Genomic DNA, 24232 nt, shown 5'->3' on the forward strand with positions numbered 1-24232 from the left:
ATGACACCAATGAAAATTGAAATGCTTTTGTGCACGTTTATGTTAGTTTGATATTGCTCTTGATATTGATATTGTTCATACTTATCTTTATTAATTGTGATAAAATATGAATTCCTGCTATCAAAACTAGCAAAGCTTTGAGCTAGTTTTGAGCACCATTGTTTTGCTTAATGCCCTTGTGCCTGTAGAATATTTATATCAATATTTTTACACGAATATGTATGTATATATATATTTATATATACACAGCTGTACAAAATTATCTAGCTGACTCAAATCCTGCCTTCCTGGGTGTGAATAATGTCCTGGCTCATCGCACAACGTCGACTCCTCTGGTTGATCAGGAACCGGCAGCCTGCGTCAACTAGGCATGGGCAGCATGTTGATGAGCACACAGACCAGCTGGTGAATTGTGGAGCGAAAAAGAAGTAATTGATGCTCCTTTTTGGATTTTGGATTTGACTGGAAACAGTTGCAGTGCTAGGACAGACCTACAGTTTTAATCAGAACTGGGGAAAAAGAGAAAACTTATTGAATAGGCATGAGCAAAAATGAAGGAAACACAATACATGACACACACCTTACAGCTGCCACTGTTACTGTAGGTGAATGTTGCAGTAATTGGCCAATCAGGAGACCTGCTCAACCCTCCACCTATATCCCCCCATGGGAGCTGTTTCTATAACAGAACCTCATTTACCCTCACCGTTGAGCCAGAATCTGCCCCCTGCAGACCTGTGTGAACTGAGAGGGAGGCAGGTGTGGGTGTGTAATGCTCTTTTAATGACATGGACTATACACAATATGCTCATTAGCATGTGTGTTTACAGTATGTAAGTGACTTAAATGACACAATTAAAACTATAATGACTAATTATACAGATGGCATTGAAAGGGCTAGCTGCACACGTATACACACACACACACACATACAAATAACTATTCCCACACATTTCAAAAGGGAATTAATAGGAACCAAACACAGTTAATTTCCTGGAGCCCCTGCAGGCAAAATATCAAACAAGTTATTAATCCGCACACACAGATGAAAGCCCTTCCCACACACACTCGAATGACGCATGTGTTGGCATAGACGCTGCCAGGATTGATTTCAAGTGCGACGCAGCTGACATTTTTAGCCTTGAATGCTGGTCACCCTGCACCGGTTCGTGACAACGGCGAATTTTGATCTCTGTCATCACAAAGTCACGTTCACGGTCACTTCCCCGGCCACCGTGCCTTCGCCATGCAGCTATGTTAAAAGTTGACACACAACAAAAAAATTGGTGAAAATTCATCAGGTTGCCATCGAGCATTACTGTTTCCATAGCAACCAGGAGAGAAAATGATTGAGAGCGGTCGAGAGGGAGAGACATGGAAAGAGAGAGTGAGAAAAATGGAGCGATAGAGAGAGAAGAGTATGCGGGGGAGGCTGTGTTGGACAGGAACGACCACTTTTTCATTCCCCAGCTCATCCATTCAATGTTTTTCCCCTCCTTTGGCAGCGTGCATGTTCGGAAGAAAGGAGTGGGAGTGAAGACGAGACTGACGACAGCCGTCGACGATGACATAGCATGCCAGGCATCTCCTCGCTACGGCTTTGCCCGCCCACCTCCGTCGCCTACCCGAGCCACACACCAACACGCCCTGAATCCCACCTCCACAGACACACTCCCTCCCTCCCTGCCTCCTCTCCCTCCCACCCTCTCTCTCCCTCCCTCTCTCTCTCTCTCTCTCTCGGGGACGTGAAGGTCTGCTGCAGAACCTCCGCTCTGTAATCAGATGAGAGACGCCGATAATCCTGAGACCAACTTCCTCTCGTCCGCCGCTAGCCGAGCGCTTCGAGACCGAGGTGGGCAGGGACGGGCGTCGCCGGGGGCTGAGGGAGGGCTGGGGCTGGGGCTGGGGCTGGGGCTGGGGGTGGGGAGGGATTTGCCACCACAGGTTGTTTGGAGGGAGAGGTTCTCTGTCTCTTTCAAGTGGGATCTCAAGGGAATGAGTGAAGTCTGATACCTGGAGAGACAGAGATGAAAGGAGGGAGGGCTAAAAAGGCAGATAAACACAAGAAAGGGCAGGGGGAGCGACAAAATCAAAGTGAGAGATGCAGAAGGGAAACTGAAAGAGGAAGGGAAAGAGGAGGAGAAAGGGAGAGAAAGAGCCTATCCCTGACTCACACTTAAGGTAAGGAGGATTAAAATGTTTGGCCTTCGTAATCAAATTGTTTTATGCCTAAACACAGACACACGCTTGGCAGGGCTTCACATCAATGCTGGGGGTGGGGGGGGTGGGGTATGGCTGTGGTGGGTGATGCAAAGAGGAGTAGAGTGTGTCATTTTTAGCACAAAGGCCTGTGCGATCTGGCTCCTTCATCTGGGAGCTGATTCAAATGCTGCACTGAAGCCACACTTAGAGGTGTTACTTTCACTGTTTCACATGCGGCAAAACTTGTGCTGTGATGCGCACATTTTTAAAAAGCAAAATACTTTGCTGTAAACAAACACATTTGCGCAAAAAAAAAATGCAATAAGTTATTTTTATAAAATTGCTCTCAGTTGCTAGGTTTTTTTAATTGAGGTGCTTGTGGCTCTTTATATGTTTTGTTATGGTCTTGTGTTCTGTTTATGAGGTGTGTTCCTCTTTGCACAAATACAGTAGTGTGACTGCTATTCCATGGGCTTTGGGGCTCTGAGACAGAACAAACATGTATCACTGCCTAAATTAATATCTCAAGGGTCTTATTTTGTATTTTTTTGTATTTGTGTGAGAGCCTTCCTTGTATTTGAGGTGTTTTTGGCATTTGGGGAAACCCCGCTTGCCTCCCACTCCTTCTGAGGAAGTACTGACAGCTTTGTCACTCCGCCTATGAGACGCTAAGAACCTGCAAAGCTGAAATGTGCACTTAAATAAATATGACATCCACCTGATTCTCCTGTAATCGTGTGGCTCAGCACGCATCAATCTGATCTGGTCAGTGTAATGTGGACAGCATGCAGGACCGCTGATTTCCATCCATAGTGAGAGGTGCAGGCTGTAGGCTGTGCCAGGGAATTGAGATTAACCCATGAGATTAATTGCAGCCGTTGAATGGATAATACGTTTATGAGAAAATAGATTAGCGTGGATTAAACCTGTGAGGAAAATAAACTTTGAGATGATAAGATATGAAGGAGTGTGGAGGATGAGATATGAGAAGGCTCTGCCCCAGTCCTGCAAACAGCCTCCTGTACCAGTAATGCGGGAGATATTAAGAAATTGGAATACACAACACACAGAGAATATTCGTTTTTGAGAACACGCCACACAGTCCAAACTGGATGTCACTTCTTCCACTGTACAGAGCAGCGGTTCTCGAACCATGGGTTCGGACCCGGTGGTGAATTGTTTAAGTGGCTCAGATGGGCTGTGAGGTGCAGGTTGTGCACACTATAAACACCCTTCTGGACATTCATTCTCAGGACTGTACAGAGACCTTTTCAGGGGCAGGTGCTCAAAGTCAGAAAATGGCACACCAACCTATAAAAGCTGTTTTACAATGGCTAGTTATTGTGCATATATATTTTATCAAAATGAATGAATGAAAATTAGTGACAGCAACAATAATAATACAAATGTTATTTTTTTATCAAATCAAAGGGGCACATTGGTCACTTGGGGAAAAAGGGGCAGGTGTTTGGGCACCCAGAGTCCCCCCCATGTACCAATACTTATCAAACTGCCTGAGTGAACAAGTGTATAACGTGCTTTACATATATTACAGCTGTTTTATTTCCATATTTGAACATAGACAACACAAGAGTGATGTTAAACAAAAAAAGACAAATCCTCAATATCCATACATTTCCAGATGGACTATCACTCAGTGGCAAGTCTAAGGGTATAGATATTGGTATAGAAAAGGTAAACCTTAGCTGCGGAAGAGGGAATTCAGGAATTTAGGAGGAAAATAATCTTTTACAAAGGGAAGCCTATTGGTATATTTGGCACTTCATTTCCTTTTGGAATGAATGACGATTTTCATTTATTTATATTTTGATTCTTCATTAAGTCGACACACCAAACCAATTATTTATGATAATATTTTGAGAGGATTAAAAATATGCTTCCACTAAAGAGTAGGTGAAAGAAATTTTGCAGCATTTTGGTTGCCATAAAAGCCTTTGATGTATAGTTGTTGTTGTGATAATCTGATTAGTGTTACTTTCTTTAGTTACAGTGCAAATTGTTGTTTGTTAGGTTAGCATTATGATTTATTGATTATTAACGGTGATATCATATTTTTGTATTCCTGAGTGTTACTCTGATGTTCTCTACTTCTGTCCGTCTCTCTGGGTAACAGCGACTGCTAAGTGATTTTAATGTAAATGTAGTGTAATTTACTGTAGTAGCCAGCCAAACTCCTGCTACACAAATGTTGTAGGAGGTGAGTGAGCGGATGTGGAGTGTCATTTTGTTCTGAGCGAGCTGGTAACCCTCCTGTCTGACACTGTCTTAGCAGCCTCATCGCCATGGCTGATACCAAGCCACCTGTGTCTGAACGCTTTTCCCCGTGCGGCCATCTTGGCTCTGGTGGGGCCATTGCTGATGACGACGATGACCTCGGGGTCCCGATTTTTCACCTTTCGAAGAGCCTGACGGACGTGGCGACAGACCCCCGAGACGGCGAGGAGGCGGCGAGGTGCAGGCCGGACCTGAGGAAGAGTGCCAGCAGCGCCGTGTGCCCGCAAGAGGCCCCCGAAACGCCGTGGACCCCAGAGCTAGCCTACCGGGGCGTCGCAGGGACACCGCCCCTGGGAAGCGCGCCCATGTCCACAGCTGCTGCGAATCACCTCCGGCCATGCAAGGGGAGGGGCCTAGTGCCCGGTGGGCACCTCCCACAGACGGCATCCTCCAGCAGGGACCTCAGGGGAGAGCGGCAGGACCAGGCCCTGCAGAGGAGCCACTCGGTCTGCCTCCACGCAGCCAGGGAGGCCCGCAGCAGGGGGCTGGGCTCCTGCAGCGAGGCTGGGTTGACCTGCTCCGGGACAGGCTGCCGCTTCAGGCGAGTCCCAGGCTGCTACTCGCTGGGGTGCCGTCAGGCCGCAAGCGCGCTGCACGCCGACGCCATGCCCCCCTGCATGGGGGGCAGCTACTGGAGCCCCACGGCGCCACGTGGGGGGGTATGGATCTGCACCCCCAGCCCAAACAACTCCCCAAGGGACAGCCGGAGACATATCTGCAGGGCGGCCTTCGTCGGAAACGCAGCCAACGACCAGGGGCCAGAGCTTCCCTGCCACCCTACGCCGTCAGCCGTGGACGCAGGAAGCGGTGGCGAGGCGGCGCTGCCCCACGGCATGACGCTCAGCTTTCCCCGGCTCACCGCCTCCGTCAGCGACACGCGGCTGGACTCCAGACACCACGTGGCGGCAAGGTGCTGCGGTGTGGCCTCCCCCAGCGCGTCCGCGGTACGCCGCTCGACCGAGGGGGGCCGGACGTCCAGGGAAGCGGCGACCATGACCTCCCGTCTGGAGCTGAGAGACGCGGGGGTCCAGACGGGCCCCCCGGAATCCCCCTCGCTCCACGTGTTCCCCAAAGTCAGCCTGGCGGGGGAAGATGGCGAGGCGGGCGTGGCCGGGGAGGGGCCGGGGGCGGGGCAGACCTCGCCGGTGAAGGAAGTGCTGTGGGACGCGGAGGGCATGACGTGGGAGGTGTACGGGGCCGCCGTGGACCCCCAGGAGCTGGGCGTGGCCATCCAGAGACACCTGGAGCTGCAGATAAAGGAGGTGGCTGCCAGCCGGGCCTTGAAGCTCTCCCAGCGGGATGCAGGGAGATCCCAGCATGGCGGCCATCGTAAGAAGAAGAGCATGATAGCGTTGCTAAGGAAACCCATATGCTGCATCCGCCCCAGAACAACAGGGGACTGATGGGGTAATAACAACTACACCCGCTTGCACCTTACAATGCTGTCTGTACAATTACATTACCCCTTTAAGGTGGAAGATCACAATTATGCGATTAGAATTTTCTTACCCGAACATTCTAATGCTGATATACTAATCAATGTAATTGAAAGCAAGGGAGTTCCAGACCACTGACTTCAAATGCTGACATAAATTTTTTTTTAAACATTCCAAAAAACCTACTCTTCAAATGGTTTATTAAATTTATACCATTATCATACAGACTGTACCATTATAATAAACAGGAGGGAAAGGCCACATTTTAAAATATTTGTAGACAATTTAAATGCACTTTTGTAATACTGTGTATCCCTTATAGATTTTATATCCTCTTGAGAACCAGCAGAAAAGAAGTTTAAGTATTTATTTTTTTTTACACAATACAAGTGTCTTGGATGACAAAAAAGTGACATAGCAGTGAGAATATTTTCAAAAATATTATTCATTTTATTTTTACTGAATGTCCCCTGCAGTGTAGGTTTCAGCACAGTATAATACATGGTCCTTGATATTAAGAACAGGGACTCATGTCCCCTACAGGGTACAAGAATAAATTGCCGGGTCATTAATAGTGTACTTTATAATGACGCTTTTCTTTTTTTCATAATGGTACAAATCTGGTGTTTTCTGTTTGTTAAACTAGTGGTTCTCGACCTGGCCCCAGGCCACCAGTGTATGCTGCTGTTTTTTTGTTGCAGTCAATCTCATGATCAATTAAAACCCTTGCTGAAACTACCTCATAATTTCTCCTTAACACAAATGGCTTGATTTCAGAGAGCAGGCATCCACACTTTCAGTAATTCAGAGCCCACTGATTTCACCTGTCTACATTTGAATCAAAGAAATATTCTAAAGGGATCATTTGCGGTATTGCACATTAAAGAAAATAAAAGCAACAGCTGAACTGAATGATTACGAGTACTTGGATATTAAAATGGGACTTTTATTCTTCATGGCAGACATAGATATTTCTGATATTCTGTGGCTTTAAGAGGATAAAACATAATTCAACAGTCAGCAGTGTTGAATTGAGAACAGCGAACAGCTTGTTATAATTCAGGGAGTTGCAGCTGTCATTGGAACAAAAACCAACACAGACTACAGAGCTCCACGGCCAAGTCTGAGAATCCCTGTATTAAACAATTGCCTGTTATTGTTACCTCAGGCTTACAAATGTCACAGCTCCAGCTGCTGGCAGTTGAAATGACAATAGCTTGAGGAGAATGATAATACACATTTATGATTACTCATGTGCGTTGGTGTGTGCTGTCTCTTTTCCAAGGTCAGCTTTAAACCTGCATCCACTGGAACTCCCCATGGCCGCCTAGCCTGTTCTGAATGGATGCCATCAATGGATCGGCAGGCGAAATGATGCCACGATCACGTAAGCGATGGAACGCATTATGATGTCGCGCTGTACTTTCACACAGCCTCGTTTTATTTTGCGAAACGAAACGACGGAATCTCGACCTACCGATCGCCGCCGTTCTCAAGTCCCGCTCTTTTGCCGTAACGCCTGCACCTCTCGTTCGAATCCGTGGCTTGCGCGGGTTTCAACAGACGATGTTGGATTTCAGACAGGCGAGTACCATTAACACTCAAGAATGTATAAAAATGTGCGCACACAGGCTATTCTGAGGATGGTTGGAATCATTCCGAGAAGTGTTTTGTCTCGAGACGGAATTATGGTTTCAAATGTCATCGTAAAAAGTGCAGTGGACTTTCATTGCATTATACCATTAAAGCATTTAATTTATTCCACCTGTTTTAAGCTCACTTCAATTTTGTTTAAGTGACTAATTTGAAAAGGAGTAATTGTCTCATCCTTTGTGTCAAAGCCCTACTGAAAATGGTGTTTCCAAGCCTCATAGCCATTAATGTCCTCTGTTAATATTCAACTGTCCAATCCACTCTAAGTGAATTGTGATCTGCAGCAGGGTATAAGTGTTAAAAATGGACTGTGTTACTTTTGTCATGAACAGATTCTTTTTTTTTTTTTAAACCGTGTGCCAACCAATAAAAAATTATTTTGCTTGATGCGGCATGTTTCATGTGTGCTCATTAGAAATATAAAAGCCACTCCAACCAACCCATTAGAACGGTGACAGACAGTTTCAACACTGTTCTGAGTGGGCTGGGGGGCAGCAGAGTTTAATAGGATTCTTACTGGAGAGGACCCACATGTACACGTGCATAGGCTTTCTTTGCTAGTGATAAGTCAGATCCCTTTCTGGGGGTTAAACATTACACAGTGTATGGCAATATGTGAGCGGCAATATACACACATACATGTTACTGCTGGTCTTAAAATATAAACAATGTGCCCATCAATGTCTTTCCTCACGCAGCGGCCAAAAAGCTTGCACTGAACCACTTAGTGGAAAAAAAAGAAAAATCACATAAAAAATCCTATAATTTTGATACTTATGATGAGTCACCATCATTTAACAAAAGATACACTGAAAACCCACTTTATTCAGATGTGTTTTGTTTTAGACTGGGTGCCTGAAATTCACAGTCGCATTTATGTTTCCTTTCACAGTGAAACGGGGAGAACAGAAACAGTAAAATTCATTTTACCAAAAAGAAAGAAAAAAAAAGCTATAATTATATTTTTAAAGGTTTACCACTGTCCATTACTTTTTAGGATTAATATATTTACAAGGGTTCTCAATGCCTGTGGAAATCCTGATTTTTGATGCGGATTATGATTAATATCATGTTATCCAAAGCCTGTTTGGACTAAGCTTCCAGACACTGTTCAGAACATTGTCCAACGTACTGTTATTTTTATTTAACTGCAGTACACACAGTCAAGGTGACAACATAATGCACAAAGATGATGGACCAGTTACATCTGAAAGATATCACACCACACTGCAGTCAGTGACATCACCAGCAATCTTCACCGTAAGGCTTTTTGTGTGCAGCGTAGACTGCGGTCTAACAGTCGTTCACCCACTGGCATGTGCCGCGTTCCACGTCTTGATGCAGGCGCAGATCAGGATCGCCTTCATCGCAACTACCATAAATACTGCACAAGTCACATGGACCTCTGTGTCTGTTGTCACGGCAACCGTGAGAACAGTTCCAATCTACCGCCGATCTCCGATTGGACATTTTTAAACGTCACTTCTTTCCTCCAAACAACAAAAACTTTTGACCTTCATCCGTAAAAAGAAAAAAAAAAAAAAAAAAAACGCACTGACGCGGTGTAGAATTCACATATGGATTTGTACGCTTAAATTAAAACCGGTAAAAACAGACTCGTCCCAAAATCCATACGCTGATTTCATTTCACAGCTAATACTGCCCTGAGCTGAAGTGTTGGGTTTCCTAGGGTCCATTCATGCCCCATGGTGCGGGCACAGAGCTAGCCTGGTGAGTGTGCAAGGGATAAGTTCCAGTCATGTTCACTGAACGTCGGTCGGCCGGCCAGTCCTCCAACGTCCCAGCATGCCGAGTTTTCAGAAGTGGTTGGCCGAACCTCCCGTCAGGTGGTCCCAGTTGTTGTAGACGGCGTACGCTCCCGACAGCGCCAGGCCCACCAGGCCTCCCCTGGCCACGCCCCGCAGGCCACCTGCGGAGATCGAAACAGGGTGAAACTCGGGGAGCAGGGTCGTCGTTTATGCGTAAACCGCCGAGTCGGCGACAGAACGGAGTTTCGAGATTATCGCCGAATTCTCTCGTGCGCTATATTTGACTTTTCTGAATTCCCGCGGAGTTTCTCTGAGAGCGAGGAGCCGCGCGCCGTCGCCGTCTCTAGTCCGCGCGTGTGTTCCGGCCCGCCTCCTCCGCCGCCGCTCACCTGTGGACTTGTACAGCATGCCCGTCAGCGTCCCCGCCGCCACAGTGTTGATGTCGTCCTCCGCCCCCCTGGCCTTCTCGATCACCACGCCGAATGTGCTATACAGCAGGGCTGCACACACACACACACACACATAGAGACCACACACACACACACACACACACACACACACAGACCACACACAGACACACACACACACAGATCACACACACACACACACACACACACACACACAGATCACACACACACACACACACACACACAGACCACACACACACATTATTCTAGGTGCACCCTCAGGAAGAGCATTGTAGGAGCACCGAACATGAGGGCCAACTACCACACACCACAGCTTAAGGCAAAATGAAATGACCATACCCAACAAGATGTCTACAAAATCATTTCAGCGACTGAAGAAAGTATTTCTGACAGGATACCAGTATTTTGGGGCCCAATAAAATGCTGGAAAGGGGTATATATCTGAGTGTTTCTCTCTGATGTTTGTGGATTCTGCATGCAGTTGCCACTAAGACCTTACACTACATTCACAATATGAATGAGGCACCAGTAAGGTAATTTGTCTAATGAAGGGTATTTGCCCACACAACGCGTATGCGTTCGCCCTGTGCACACACAGACGGCAAAAGCATTTTGGCTGAGGATGACAGGTTACCAATGCTGTCACGCTCTGTAAGTGATGCTTACAAAAAGTTATTTCTGCATTCACTATCAGCAAACCTAAAACTTTATTTTTACTACTACTACTACTACTACCACTATTATAATAATAATAATTATTCTTATTATTATTACTAATAATATTACATGATACATTTCAACTTAGCAAATGGTACCCCCACAGTTACACTCAACTGCACAATTCTGGTACAAAGACACAAGGCCAAACATATGACTACCACATCAATGACTACCTGTTGCAGGTGAGCTTTGCATTGCAGAAGGCAAGGATACTCACCCAAAGAGCCCAGTGTGTTTGCCCATGATGCTCCTTGTCGCGTCACCATGTTAAGGATCCTGAGAAATGGAGATAAAAGTCACTCTCAGCAACAGTGCAGACAGAATTCATCCTGACTGATACACACACACACACAGCAGTGCAGACAGAATTCAGTCTGACACATACACACACACACACACACACACACACACACACATTTCCCAGAGGTGTTGGTGGGAGGTCTTAAATATTCATCAACCTTGCAGGTTACAACTCAACTCCCTTGGGCACCACTGTAAAATAAGCAACTTCCTGGATGTTCAGAAAACAGAATAAAAAACCCTGGTACAGCTGGTGAAGATTAAAGAAAACATATTTGTTGGCTTGTGCTTGTTACTGTAATTTAAGACGCTGCACGTGCTTGCGACAGACTGTGATTGACACTGATCCAGGTAGGTCTCAATAGCCCACAAGGGCGAAGCGGAGAGTTTTCCCCAACTTGTCCGAGGAAATTAATCAATTATTCACTTTTTAATATTATTTTACCTGGTATCTGAACAGAGACATTGATTCAAAAAAATTTTTTTCCCATTAGTACAATATGATAATGTTCCGAGCCACCCTTAAAGTGGATCAGTCATACCCCCCTGGTTTTGTCCCGTATAAAATGGCAACATTAGCTGTGGCTGCTTCCATCCGGCTATGCGGTGATCGCCACTTACTGCACATTTCGTGGTTTGGCCCAGGTCATGTCCCTGGTCTCTTTCAAGCCCATGCGAAGTCCATTGACTGCACCAAATGCAGCACCTGTGGAGGCAGGTCACATTAAACTAGATTACTTCCCCCGCCTCACATGAGTAAAACTATATTATGCTTAAAATTCATTCAAAAAATTGAAATATAACAAAAACGTACACTGTTCCGGACATATATTACTATACAACAGAGTAACACATACAGGAGGTTGGCTATCAGATATGTATTCTAAATAGATGTTCTGAAATGTTCTAATTTGAAGATTTCCTAAAAAATGTAATCCTCCGTAACCCACAAAAGAACTAACCAAAAGATAATGTAGACAATGATGCAAGCTTTGAACGGCCATCGAAACAGTGCATCTCTGGGCAAATGGGACGCCTAAAATGACATGAACAGTGAACAAGGAAAAAGGTGGGGGGGTGTTTTGTGGTGCTCACCAGTGATGCAGCACCCCCCAATAGTGAAGAAGGCCAGTTCAAATCGGCCGCGGGTCTTGCTGGCGCCGGTGGGCAGGATGAACTCTTCGGTGTCCTGTGAGCAACGTACAGGCGGGATGCCAAAATCACATCATGCGTCTGTTCTCTTTCGTTTCCAACTGGAGACTAACCACCGGCATGCCCGTTTGTGCGCATGACATTGTATCAAAGACAACCCCGCCAGACTGGAGCGCGATAGCCCGTCTGGTTGATCACTCCTAGTTCCAACTCTGTAGGTACCCCAAGCCAGTTTCTGGTTTTCTACAGCCCCCTCTTAAGCCCATAGACCAGAGTAGCATTCAAGCGGCAGTGTTTTGCCGAGGGTGGTGATGGAAGGTGAAGTGCAGAACTCATCAAGCAGACTAGAGAAAATCGCAAACTTTGGACTTCATCACCCAGCATGTCCACTGTGCAATGCTTTATGGCACACTGCCTATTGAATACTGCCTTGCTGCAAGTTTCAGCAGGCTTGTAATTTTTTCCCTGGTTGACCACTTAAACACTTCAGCCAATCCCAATGAACAGGGACGGTTGTGAGACTGGCACATTTTCTTTATATGATAATTAAGCAATCTCATGATGTTGCCACAGTATTGATTTCATCGCTCTGTATTACCAAGTGTCTGACTTGTAACAAGTACACATGTTCCCACTATGAGTCTCTCCTACATTACACATGAAAATGTATTTATTATAACACACAATATAAGCACATTACCACGTGTTTATATTAATCGTAGGTCCTTCCATAGTCAATGGAAGAAATTATTCAACACTGCATAAATTGATCGGCGGTCGAGATAGAGACGACCCTGACAAAAATCACAAGGTCGTCAGGCTGCCCAACTTGATGGTGTCAACAATTAAAGTGCAAGCAAAAGGCTCAAAAGACTGCCAAAACATGCTGCCAAAGACTGTACAGAAGGTACGGCGCTCATGGATTCAAGCTTACCTGGACCAGGTAACGAGGATCCACATTGAGGTAGGGGGAAAGAGGGCTCATTCCAGTTACTGGGAGGAAACATGATTTTACAAATGACTACCATTAGTAGCAGACACTCACGTACGCTCGAAAGCTGTACAATAGAAACAAATACAGTTTAAAACAGAACGTAACACGGCCAGTTAAAATGTAAAGTGTGGGTAACAAGCTGTGGTCTCACACCACTGCCGACAGTAGAATGTTCCGGCTGACCACAGTAACGATAACGCGAAAAGAATGGATTCGAGCTTTTCAAGGAAGGAAAAACATTACCTGTGATACTGTACTTAAGAGTCCAAACACATACATAGTTGTTCAATATATTTGGTTCAATGGCGTTTGTGATACAATGACCAATAATACCCGCTTATCTGAGGTGGTATACGAATAATGGTGGTTAGTTAACTAGCCAGCAGCTAACGTCAGCACCGATCTTCAAAGATAGCGAACACCCACTGTATAGCTATAACTTACATGGCACCCCGGCGAGCTCAGAGTGAGAATATTCGGGGGACGCGCCCCCCAATAGGCTCCCGAATCCACCTTTGTATCCGCTTGATCCTGGTCCGTTGTTGTCCATTTTTTTAAAAATACAGCCCAAAGAAAGTAACACGTTTTCTGAACAATGACAAAATAAGCTGAATACTAGCTAGCTCCCGCGTTAGCTAGCCTAAATTAGCCGAGCCGGCTTAGAGGTTTGACAGGTTGACTAACTTAGACCTATCCCTCAGTTAGTTGTGTCTGGTTACTGGTAAATACTCAGCTACGTATTAGCCCTCTTCATTAAAAATAATGTCTTCGAAAACACTCAATCAGTGTTCATTGACTCATGTCATTCTTTACAGTACAGTAAATTACTCCCTGCTTTCTCTCGCTGACCTCCACCAGAGATACTAGATAAAAATGGGCTAAGAAACCACGCTTTGCCGCAAAGCAAGTACTGCATCAACAATTACGTAACCCAAATTAACTTTCTGTACTTTGACATAATGATCATGATAATTTACTCAGCACCAATAGGTGTCAGTTTAGACTAATAGCTGGGTATGTATATTTCCGACGATTCCAAAAGGAAATTTTGAAGTCAAACGATATTGTATGAATAGCGTTACTTAAATGTATTCACGACAGTAGCTACGACAAGCATGTACTTGACAAAAGATGGTGGTAGAAATGAAAAGATACACATGTTATAAGACAATGGGAAACGCACGTTGTCGGCAAAGTCAGATATTATTTTACGATTTAAATCTGCATTGCACCACTTATGCGACAACCTCTACGTACATAGTAAAAGTCTGACTAGATACCAACCCATTCTGGTAGCCTACAGATCAAAGCGGAATTTTTAACCTCCTTTCACTGAACACCCAGTGAACGGTAGGCTAGATAAATGGCTGGTATAAAAAAAAAATGACATGGTAAAATATGTATGTGTGTTCCACAAGATGGCAGCAAAACCCAGGATACCACTGGATCCATGCACCCAAGCCATGGTGTGTACTGTATGTCCCAAGTAATTTCAGAGGTGAAAACAAATTTTTAAAATTGTTTGCATCCCATTAAATATGTAATGTCATAACTAATAAAGACATCCAAGAGTTTATTTTTCTCTAGTGTATTTGTGCAAATATGTGACTTGCTTTCTAGGCTATCCTGTGACTCCTAGGAGTGACCATAAAACACAGAATCCCCTGTCTCCCTTCACAAGACCAGAGTGGTAAAGGACAATTACTGGACAACTTACACCTCTTTTCATCTATTTGAATGATTCCCACTAGAAGCCTTGCGTGTCTTGTATATATAGCGGCATTCCTTTTTTTTTTAATATGCAATGAGTGTCTGTACTTCTGTTTTTCCAATGTTTGTAATGGTTTCTCTGCTCAATCATGTGGATTTAGCAATGTGGCTATAGCTAGTTGACTGTCGAATTACAGAATGGAAGCTGGTGTTTTGCTCCCCCTTAGGAAGGTTTTCAGTCTCTTTTGAATTACTGTAAAGTGCCTTTGGGTCTTTGAAAAAGAAAATATAAATAAGAATGAATGAAGAGGCAGTAGCTGGTAGCATGTACTTCAGTAACAGCATGTTTGTTTGCTGTCCTATGAATTAGCAGAGGATACCGCAGTGATGAAACCAACCAATGAACACAGCCAGGCATTCCAAATCTTGAGAAAGGAGGAAGTCTGGTGAAGATTAATTGGAAAATGGGTAAGATAGTTAAAGAACTGAAAGACAAGCTATGTGCCAAGACAGCTTTCATTTTCAAAGCACAGCAAAGCTTTCTTTCTCTCCCTTCAGCATGAAAGCACTCAGGCCACTTAAGGTTCATGGGAGATGGGCGATGGAGGAATTTGCTACTGGGGGCCAGGAAAACAAAAGCCTTATTTAAATTCAGGTACTGTAGCTAGGGTTTGGACCTCGATGTGGAGAAATAAAGTTTACCATTGTTGTCAAGCTCACAGGCTGGGACTTCCTGGCATCCTCACTAAATCGCCCATGCTTTCTGTGGGAGCAGAAACAGCTCACTGTTCTTCAACAAAAAGGGTATTGAGGCAGAGGAAGATGGCCTCTGCAGGCCTGCTGAATGCTAACTTTAACCAAGCCAACAGAGCTTTGCCCACTAAGAAAATGGCTGCTCTGGTGGGAAACAGCATTGATGTCATCATGGGTCATTATTTGTTAATTTTTTTTGTAGCTTTTTTCCCTGTTTCATTTATGTCAATTATATTGAACTTCATGGTCCTCCCCTCCCCCATCCTTGACAAAAAAGAAAAACAACCTTAGTGTGGCACGGTCTCCATGGAGATGTGACAACAAAACTTGTCAGGGGGACGAGATGGGGGTGGCTTCTGTTCTCTTTTAAAGAGATCTTATGGAAGATGAAAGGAGGAGTGATTCAGCAGGGTTCTGAAGCCCCCTTCACCCCCTTTACCCTCCTCCCCTCCTTCATTTCTTTTGGAGAAAAAAATAAAGTCTTGATTCAGTCTTTATCGGGAGAAAGACATTTGCTGTGCATTGACTCCAAGAGTCACTCGGTGATTCTCTTAAAGTCATAAAGTCCCTAATAATTAAAGGGGTGTTACACAGTAAAATGACCACTGTTAATTAAACTCTAACAGACAGCGTTAATTCAACTCTTATTCAATAACATTTGGGCCCCCATCTGGAATGTGGGTCCAAATGTTATTTGTTAAGAGTTGAATTAACACTGGACATTTTACTGCATATGGGTTGCCTTTGGTTGGGAATGGTAATGCCTTTAGAATAAAACCAATGAATAGCCAGCATTAACTGCATGCGATTCTGATGGGCTACACGAGGCCCTGTCACAATTTGTCATTTTCATTGCTGGCACTACAACCACCATTTTTCTTCTGAATGAAATGCAAAGTTGGATCTCTTGCCACTAAGACACATCCACACTTGTCAACTGCTACTAGAATATTTATGATATGAAAACACCTTCCAGTACTACCAGGAACTGTCTGCCAAGTTTTATTTTTATTTATTTATTTATTTATTTATTTATTTAACAAAACAAGCCAGAATTTCCACTCGACTCTCCCTTTTATTAGCTGATTTCTGTGTTTCATATTTCTATGCAAATGAAGTGATATCCCAGCTAGCCAAATGTCGTTTTATAAAACTTTTATGTCATGGAAATTTGTGGCTTTTTGCAAACAGATTGCAAACAGATAAAAAGAGTGACTTGAACCTTTTTTTTCTTTTACTATGTGGCACAGAAGTTGTGGTTCAGGGATGAAAAAAAAAACATTGTAAAAAACATTGCTAAAATGTTATTCCCCTTTACTTTACACAACCATATTGAAGTGCTGTAAAAAGTAGCAAAAAGGTTTTATGCTAGCTGGGAGTTATTTTAATGAGGTACATTTTAGATCATAAAATGTAATGATCTCCAACCCCCTTTACACTCATCTATCCATTTGGAATCCTGCATAGTCCTACTTATGTATTTTTGGGCAGTAATTAAAATGGTGGATGAGAAGTTTGATATAGGTGTGTCCTTGATTGCGCAAGTTGGGGAAGTGTGAAATGTAAAATAGAAGTTCAAAAAATCAATGCTGGCCAACACTGGCTAAATCATGGTAGAACCAATCAGATGTCATGTCTCAGGACGAATCCTGAGCACCAATGAAAAAACAGGATAAAATCAGACCAGTCATAAACGTGAAACAGGTATGAGCAACTCTGGAATATAGTTAATATAATATGAAATGGAAATAACTTAAGTGTGGTTGCCAGTAATGTGATTAGTACTCAAGAGAAACCTTATGATTCTCCCTCTGATTGGCTGTCAAGATGTTCTAGCATTAATAAAATGTCGTGAATGTTTGTGCAATAACAGGCAGTTGTAAACAACCATTTCCAGGTATCAGCTTGAAATATTACTCAACTAACCTCTATGATTAGCCAAGCTGCATAGATGGGAAGGATTTAAATCAAGCATGACTGGAATAGGTATTATGGTTTTAAACCTTCCCATCAGATTCTTATGGCAATAGATTTGATTCATTGTATTACAGAAACCCATTTGATGAATTCACATTATGTATTTTGTGTCATCGCTCAACACACATGTTCCACATGTTACTGGTAAGACAATCTTCTTGGTTTTTTTTCTTTTTCTAAAGCATATAACTTTGGCTCTTTGTATGCCATTAAAAATAAATGCATTACTCACTGCACACATAGAATCAAAGAACAGTTTTTTTTGTGAATATTGGTTAAAAATGTGCTTATTTGGATAAACCTCATGGCGTCAGGATGAATTCGGCCCGCACCATTGCCAACTGTGTTTGGTACCTCCATGGGGCTATGCGCAACTGGCTATTACATCACCCAGGAAATGGGCTCAGGTTTAGTCGAATAGGGTTCTGCATTCACTATCTAGCGGCCCCTGTCGGTCGATTGGGCGCCTTTTAGAGTGCAGTCAAAGCCGATTGTAAAAGGTCTTCCTCCGACCCTGTGTGAAAGATTTCAAATATGTATTTTGTCCAGGTCCGAGACTGGCACATGACACAAGTGTTGAGACGGGTTTGGATTTAGTTTTATTTGTCTTGACGTTGACTTACAAATAAATACAAGTGTAAATAAATACAAACTAAAGAGTTTATGTGTGAGCTAAGGACAGATTTAGATTTAATCTTGTTTGAATCATTATTTAGAATAAAGGAAATAAGAAATCAAAGAAGCTGGATGCTCTTTGTGGATAGTTGTATTGTCTGTCCTTAATCTAAAGTCTGTTGCAGTCTGATGATGTATTCATTTATCTGAAATCTGTTGCTCCTGTCTTGAAAATAATCTACTGAGAATGTGTTCCCATATGTGTGGCTTTGGCTTTGGATTTCAAACATTTATGCTATTCTCCGACATGTTCATGCACACCCAAGTGGCACAACACTGTAATAATTGCTTAGGGGCAAAATTTACATTTTCAAGGGCAAACATCTACAATTCTATGATTTAGCTACTGAGTGTACAATTAGATGTTGAGTGTAGATTGGATTGTATCTATGGAGAAATGTGTCATTGAACAGTTATCTGCTGGTGATAGTACAACAGATTATATTTTTTCCCTTATTTTTCGGGCAATAAATAGACACAGTCTGGGAAAAATGTTTTTGCTTCAGCTTAACTTCACACGCCCTTTTAAACTTGTCAAAAAAGTAATGTACAGTACAGTATGTGCATGATATGACATGCCCATCAGACAGTCAGAAGGTGTACTGTATGTTTTCATTATGTATCCAAATGAGAAATGATTCGATAAACGGTGTGAAATGAGGTAAGATTTCAATTACTCACATCGTGGCCTTCCCACAAGAGGGTGAATTACATTATGGAAAATACTGGTGGCACTCACAGACAAGGAAAACGCCAACGCCAGAGCTCCTCTTAGCTTTGTCAAGTCTGAGCCCTGTTTATTTTGGTGAAAGCAAACCTGCTGTTAAGTGTCCAAATTATTATCCTTTGCCTTCAGAGCTCAGCGCTGACTCCCGTACATGGTGAGAACAGGAAAGAACTCGTTTTAGCCACAGAGACTCCATTCTTAGATGCCTCTCTCCACCAAGGATTTAGACAGGTGTCAAGTTCTGTTCTGAACCCATAGAGACATCGTACTGATTGCATGCATTTACTGATGGACAGTGTGGCGAAGGCCAGTCATTGTGTGTGGGTGTATGCACGTGTGTGTGCGTGGGTGTGTGCATGTGTGTGTGGGTGTGCGCGTGTGAATGTGCGTGAGTGTGTGTGTGTGTGTGTGTGTGTGTGTTTGCGTGCGTATGTGCATGTGTGTGTGTTGGTATGCGTGTGTGTGCGTGTGTACATGCATGTGTGGGTGTGCGTGTGTGTGTGTATGTGTGTGCATGTGTGTATGTGTGTGTGTGTTTGCGTGTGTATGTGCGTGTGTGCACGTGAGAGTGTGCGTGTGTCTGCGTGTGTGTGTGTTGGTGTGCGCGTGCGTGTGTGTGTTGGTGTGCTTATGCGAGTGTGTATATGTGTGTGTGTGTATGCGCATGTGTGTGGGTGTGCGCGTGTGAGTGACAGAGAGAGGTGGAGCTGCTGATCTCAGTGGAATCTGCTCACTCCTCCTGGCTGCTCGGCCTACGCTGTTGCCGTTGGAATTTTAAAGTAATGATCTTGGCTCCAGCCAGCGTCCACCGGCTGCCGCTTCGCCGCGTTCCTCCGCCCACAGGCACACGGGCGGAGCCTGGTGCAGCCAGAGCTGGAGCCCAACCATCTCGCAGCCCCAGAGAAAAAGCAGGAAGTACAGAGGGAGGACAGAGAAAGAGAGAGGGTGGACACAGTGTGGTTTTGTTCTGATAGAAAAGAGGTCGGGAGGGAAGCATTGATCTAATGGCTTAAAATGCATTGGCCACATTCGATGAGCCCTGTTATGGAAATAAAGGCCATGCCAACCCTTTAATACGTAAAGGACAATACAGGGGGGGGTGTCAGGCCTGGTTAAACATAAGGGGGCAGAGGTGAAAAGTTTAAAAGGGGAAGGCTCCAGGGTTAAAGAGCAGAAAATTGAAGGTTAATAGAAGGTTTAGATGTGTAAAGGAGGGTTAAAGGTTAAAAGTCTATCAATCACAGAAAGCTGTTTTCATCCATATTTTTATTCTGCTCACCAACATTTATGTCATCTATTAAAATTGAGGAAAATACCACTTGATGAGCTATTTTTTTGGTGACCATATCTAAAATGATAATTAAACCAAATGATCTGCAACAACAATAACTTGTCTATTTTATTTGTCAATGTTGTTGATGGTAATATGAGACAATGAAATTACAATCCATATTTTATTGATTGCAACCTAAAAAATGACTACAATGAATGGAGGATACAGTTGTTAAAATACATCTATGTGCGTGTGTGTGTGTGTATGTCTGTGTGTGTTCGTATGTTTTAGTAATAAAAATAGAAGTAGTATAGTTAATAAAAAATATTTTCCAGGCCATTTTAACTTTATAACATCTTTTTGCTCCTAACAGTGACCTTTGAATTGAGCTTGGAAGTACTGCTGGACTCATACTCCCTCCCTCTGCTCACTAAAATGGTCGACCAGATTTCACTTTCATGGCATTGGTTATAATGGAATCCCTACTTAAACGTTATGACTATACATTATCAGGTTAGATTGTGTTCAGGCAGAATCTGCATGATAAACAAGCTAGTGTGAGTTATTTTTTTTTTTTAATGTAATTTTTATAGGAATTAACTATTTAAAATGCAAATATTTGATTCTGCTCTAATGGTGTTTACAGGTGTTCACCCTTTTTCTAGCGGAGCTTCAACATCAGTATACCTAATTTGTAAAGCAGTCATTAGTAAATGTTATGCTTTGAGGCGGCTTATGTTCACGTGGTACTGCGAACATCGGATAGAAGACAGCACCACATATTGCTCTGCGTCTGTAACACCTCCGCGGAGAACGGGAAGGAAACAGACCGAGCGGCTGCCCACACTTGAGCTCCAAGGATGTCCCCAAAGCAGGACCCTGAGTCCTTCAGCGCTGACACCGAGACGGACGACGCCTCACAAGACGGACGCCGCTGGCGGCGGGCGCTGGTTGACTTGTAAAGGCATCATAGCTCCAGCAGGTTTAAGTTATATTTGGTCCTTATCTTGTTCTGTGCTGTAATGGTGCTGCAGGAGAGAGAGACATACCACAGCCTGCTCCTCAGTCTGTGCTATACTTAAAACTTCACTTGACTAGGTTTTACTGACAAAGAGTGAGCCAATGCCATTTCCAACCAAGTTTTACCAAGTTTCAGGTCTCAGTTAGCCTTTTCATCACCCTGTTTTGTGACCCAGTTTGCGATTACAAATTATTCTAGTGATTTTAACATTTATTGATACATTTATTTAACATTTAAAGCAACTTCACGCATAGCTGCAGAAGACATCTTTTTGTGTCATATTTTTAAAAATGATAATCAAGTGTTGTTTCCTGGGTATGATCCAGGCCAGCTGAGGAATCCGCTGCACAGCTACTCACTATAGCAAGGGGAAATAAATCTTGACTCATACTTGATGAATCCCATCCATTGAAATGTGATACTGTCTGGCTTGAGTTTTTTTTTTATTTTTTTTACTGTCTATTAAGGGGGACATTATTAAATGTATTTCTGCATTACATGTATGCCTTTGCAATACAAAACAAACACAAATCATAAATTATTCAGAATCTGAATCTGAATTTGTATTTAACAGAATATGAGACAGAAGGCCTACTCTGCTCCGAGCAGTGGGGAACGGCGTTTGATTATAACAGTTGAAGTGGCTTGCAGTAAGGGATTCTGGAGGGCAGGACGAAAGCATTTTCCAGAACAATCCGCAGTGTGAGAGTGATTGAAATACGCTCGCTGTCGGTCTCTGTCTCTTGCAGCCCTGCAGATTTCATTTTCCATTTTTCCATTTCCCCTCAGTAAGACTCAAGGCTGCACCATTTTAATCTTCAATTTGAAAGCGTACTTTTGGTTAACGGCATCTTCGTCATTACTCCTAGAGGCCCCGCTTTCAAACAGCGCAAATGCTACATGGTTACCACGGCAACGCAAGATTCGATTTTTCCCCCAGAAAGCTACCGAGTTGGGGCCTGTGATTTGCCTAATCCATGCAGCAGAGGCAACTATGAAACTCCTGCTCCTGCTATCGTGAATGCAATCCTTTCTGTGCTTGTAGATAGAAATAAGAAAGAGAGGAAGAAGAAAGATCTGAAGAAGAGCATGTGTGAGAATGTTAATACCGTTTAAAGTGATTTAAAACATTATTTTTTCTTTTGGGTCAAACTTTCCAAAAATCTCCGAGACAGAGCTGTGTTGGAAAAATCAGTTTTTCCCCTGAATTCCAGTGCAGGGGAGGGAGGATAAGGCTGGAATTGCAGAGTGGAATTTGGAAGCTGTGTTGTGTATAAAAATAAATATTTAAAAAATCCAGTATAATATTTTCATTTGTTTGTTTCTTTCATATCATAAAAATAACTGCTTTTTTGCTGTTCAAACTACTATAAATGGCTTCTTTTAAAAAGGTGAAAAATGGTGTATTTTGGCAGGAACTGCCTTCTACCAAGTGGCTTCTTCAGTTCATTATTTTTATGGTTTGAAAGCTTAAGCACAGTACAGACACTTCATCACCACATCCTGCCACTCTCAGCCCCTAATGAAAGAGACAAACAATTTGACGTATTGCACTGATATCCTTGGTTTGATCTGCATCCTCTTAATTCAGTGAGGTTTCTGTCAAGAACATTTTCTATTTAAAAAAATTAAATATAAAACAAAAACAACCCAAAAAGGCAAAGATGGAAAGTGCCAGCTGATAAGAAAAATAAGGTTTTCCGCTTCTAAACCTATATTGCGGACGTAGGAATTAAGTATCAAATTCTGCAGGTGAGGAGATAAAGGTTTCAAATGTGCAGAAACCAGGTGGCTAAAAGTTATCTCCCACACAGTTCTTCCTTGCGGCATCAGTGACGGCGACACATTTACATTCCTGTACCCTAACGATCCGAAGCACTTAACGCATCACACATCATTGTGGGAAGGAACGGGGCAGGTCCAGAACACCAGACTGAAATAGAAAGAAAGAAAAAAAAAAACTACTGCGGCTCAGAACCTTCCCCATTCCTTCCCACATCTGTTCAGTACAAAACAGAGATTCTCCTGAGGAGAAATGTGAATATTTATGGCCATCTCCTCCTGCCCAGCTCTCCAGAGTCTCCTGCCCTCTGAACAGATGGGGAAAAAAATACATATATGAGGGAGTATACAAAGAACAATGAAACACAGCATCCAGAGAGGGAGCGGGTGTGACTCCCGTTCAGAAAGACATCTGACCGCACAGCGCTTGGCTGTACAGTGTCTGTGGTTGTCAGGCCTTCATTTGCTAGCTGTCTTGGTGTCACTGACTTTACAGCGGCCAAAGCAGCATTCCTTAACCCTAGTCCTGGAGGACTGTAAGGTATGATGGTTATTGTTTTAGACTTTAGTCCAGAGTAAAGTACTTCTGTAATAAACCGCTTTAATTGTTCAATTAAACGCTGATTAGAAATGAAATGAAACCACCAGACACCCGTGACTCCAGAAACCAGGTGTGAGAACCACAACTTTAAGGTTTGCTCCACGTGTGACCATATTTTACTTGTTAAAGTATTTCAAATAAATATAACCCAGTTATGATAATATTTACATCAAAATATCTTTTGTAGGAAGTGAAAAATCTCTGCTCATGCTCCCTCCCTTGGTCTAATTGTTTCCCTCCCCTCATACATACTGGAGTTGAAGCTTCCTGAATGATCCAGCAGTATCTGAACCATCTTATACAGTACAATACTGGCCACAGCATTTCACAGGGAGGGAAGGGGGGTTGCCCTCCGCCTCTTAGTTCAGTAGCGCCCCCTCTGGATAACCAGGCACTTGCGATGTTAGGCCTGAACCAGGTGCCTTAGTTCTGGCCCACTGCATTCTAAAAAGGAGGACAACCTGGAAAGTTTTATGAGTTCAAAAGGATGCTTACGTTAACATGCGTTCTCCTGAATTAACGTACGATGCTACAGCAACTGAACAGAACCGCAGGTGGGGGAAAAATCGGTAAAACTCAAAACAATTTCATACCTTGATCACTAGTTCCCAAAAGATGTAATATTTTGTGGTATTGGGACAATCACTTCCCAATGAATTCATTAAAGATTTCCTCCTTTCATTGAAGGATGTGTTATACTATTAGTAAGCGTGAATTTAGCTTGAAGACACATTAAAAAGCTATAGATGAAGCACAAAAGTTAG

At 43.3% G+C, this 24232-nt stretch overlaps 2 protein-coding genes across 5 annotated transcripts; one reads left to right on the plus strand and one right to left on the minus strand.

The window, feature by feature from the left end:
• The first annotated feature begins 1380 nt into the window (after positions 1–1380).
• LOC118221841 (G protein-regulated inducer of neurite outgrowth 2) lies at positions 1381–7300 on the plus strand. Of its 4 annotated transcripts, none has more exons than XM_035407241.1 (3): positions 1381–1852; positions 4493–5904; positions 7219–7300. In XM_035407241.1, exon 2 carries the CDS (start codon positions 4506–4508, stop codon positions 5898–5900), a length of 1395 nt encoding a protein of 464 aa, XP_035263132.1. In that variant the 5' UTR covers positions 1381–1852; positions 4493–4505; the 3' UTR covers positions 5901–5904; positions 7219–7300. The 4 variants fall into 4 exon arrangements, with proteins under 4 accessions (XP_035263132.1, XP_035263133.1, XP_035263135.1 ...); XM_035407242.1 differs by having other exon boundaries at positions 4496–5904; XM_035407244.1 differs by lacking the exon at positions 1381–1852 and adding an exon at positions 1937–2181.
• A 1091-nt stretch (positions 7301–8391) lies between these two features.
• Positions 8392–13977, minus strand: timm23a (translocase of inner mitochondrial membrane 23 homolog a (yeast)). Its single transcript, XM_035407246.1, has 7 exons — positions 13394–13977; positions 12890–12948; positions 11899–11992; positions 11425–11509; positions 10721–10779; positions 9745–9855; positions 8392–9516 (listed from the first exon to the last, which is right to left on the minus strand). The coding sequence occupies exons 1-7, from the start codon at positions 13497–13499 to the stop codon at positions 9404–9406; spliced, it is 627 nt and encodes a 208-aa protein (XP_035263137.1). The 5' UTR covers positions 13500–13977; the 3' UTR covers positions 8392–9403.
• Between the last annotated feature and the right edge of the window lie 10255 nt (positions 13978–24232).

The sequence above is a fragment of the Anguilla anguilla genome, chromosome 2 (assembly GCF_013347855.1).
Source record: "Anguilla anguilla isolate fAngAng1 chromosome 2, fAngAng1.pri, whole genome shotgun sequence".
NCBI classification, from domain to species: domain Eukaryota; kingdom Metazoa; phylum Chordata; class Actinopteri; order Anguilliformes; family Anguillidae; genus Anguilla; species Anguilla anguilla.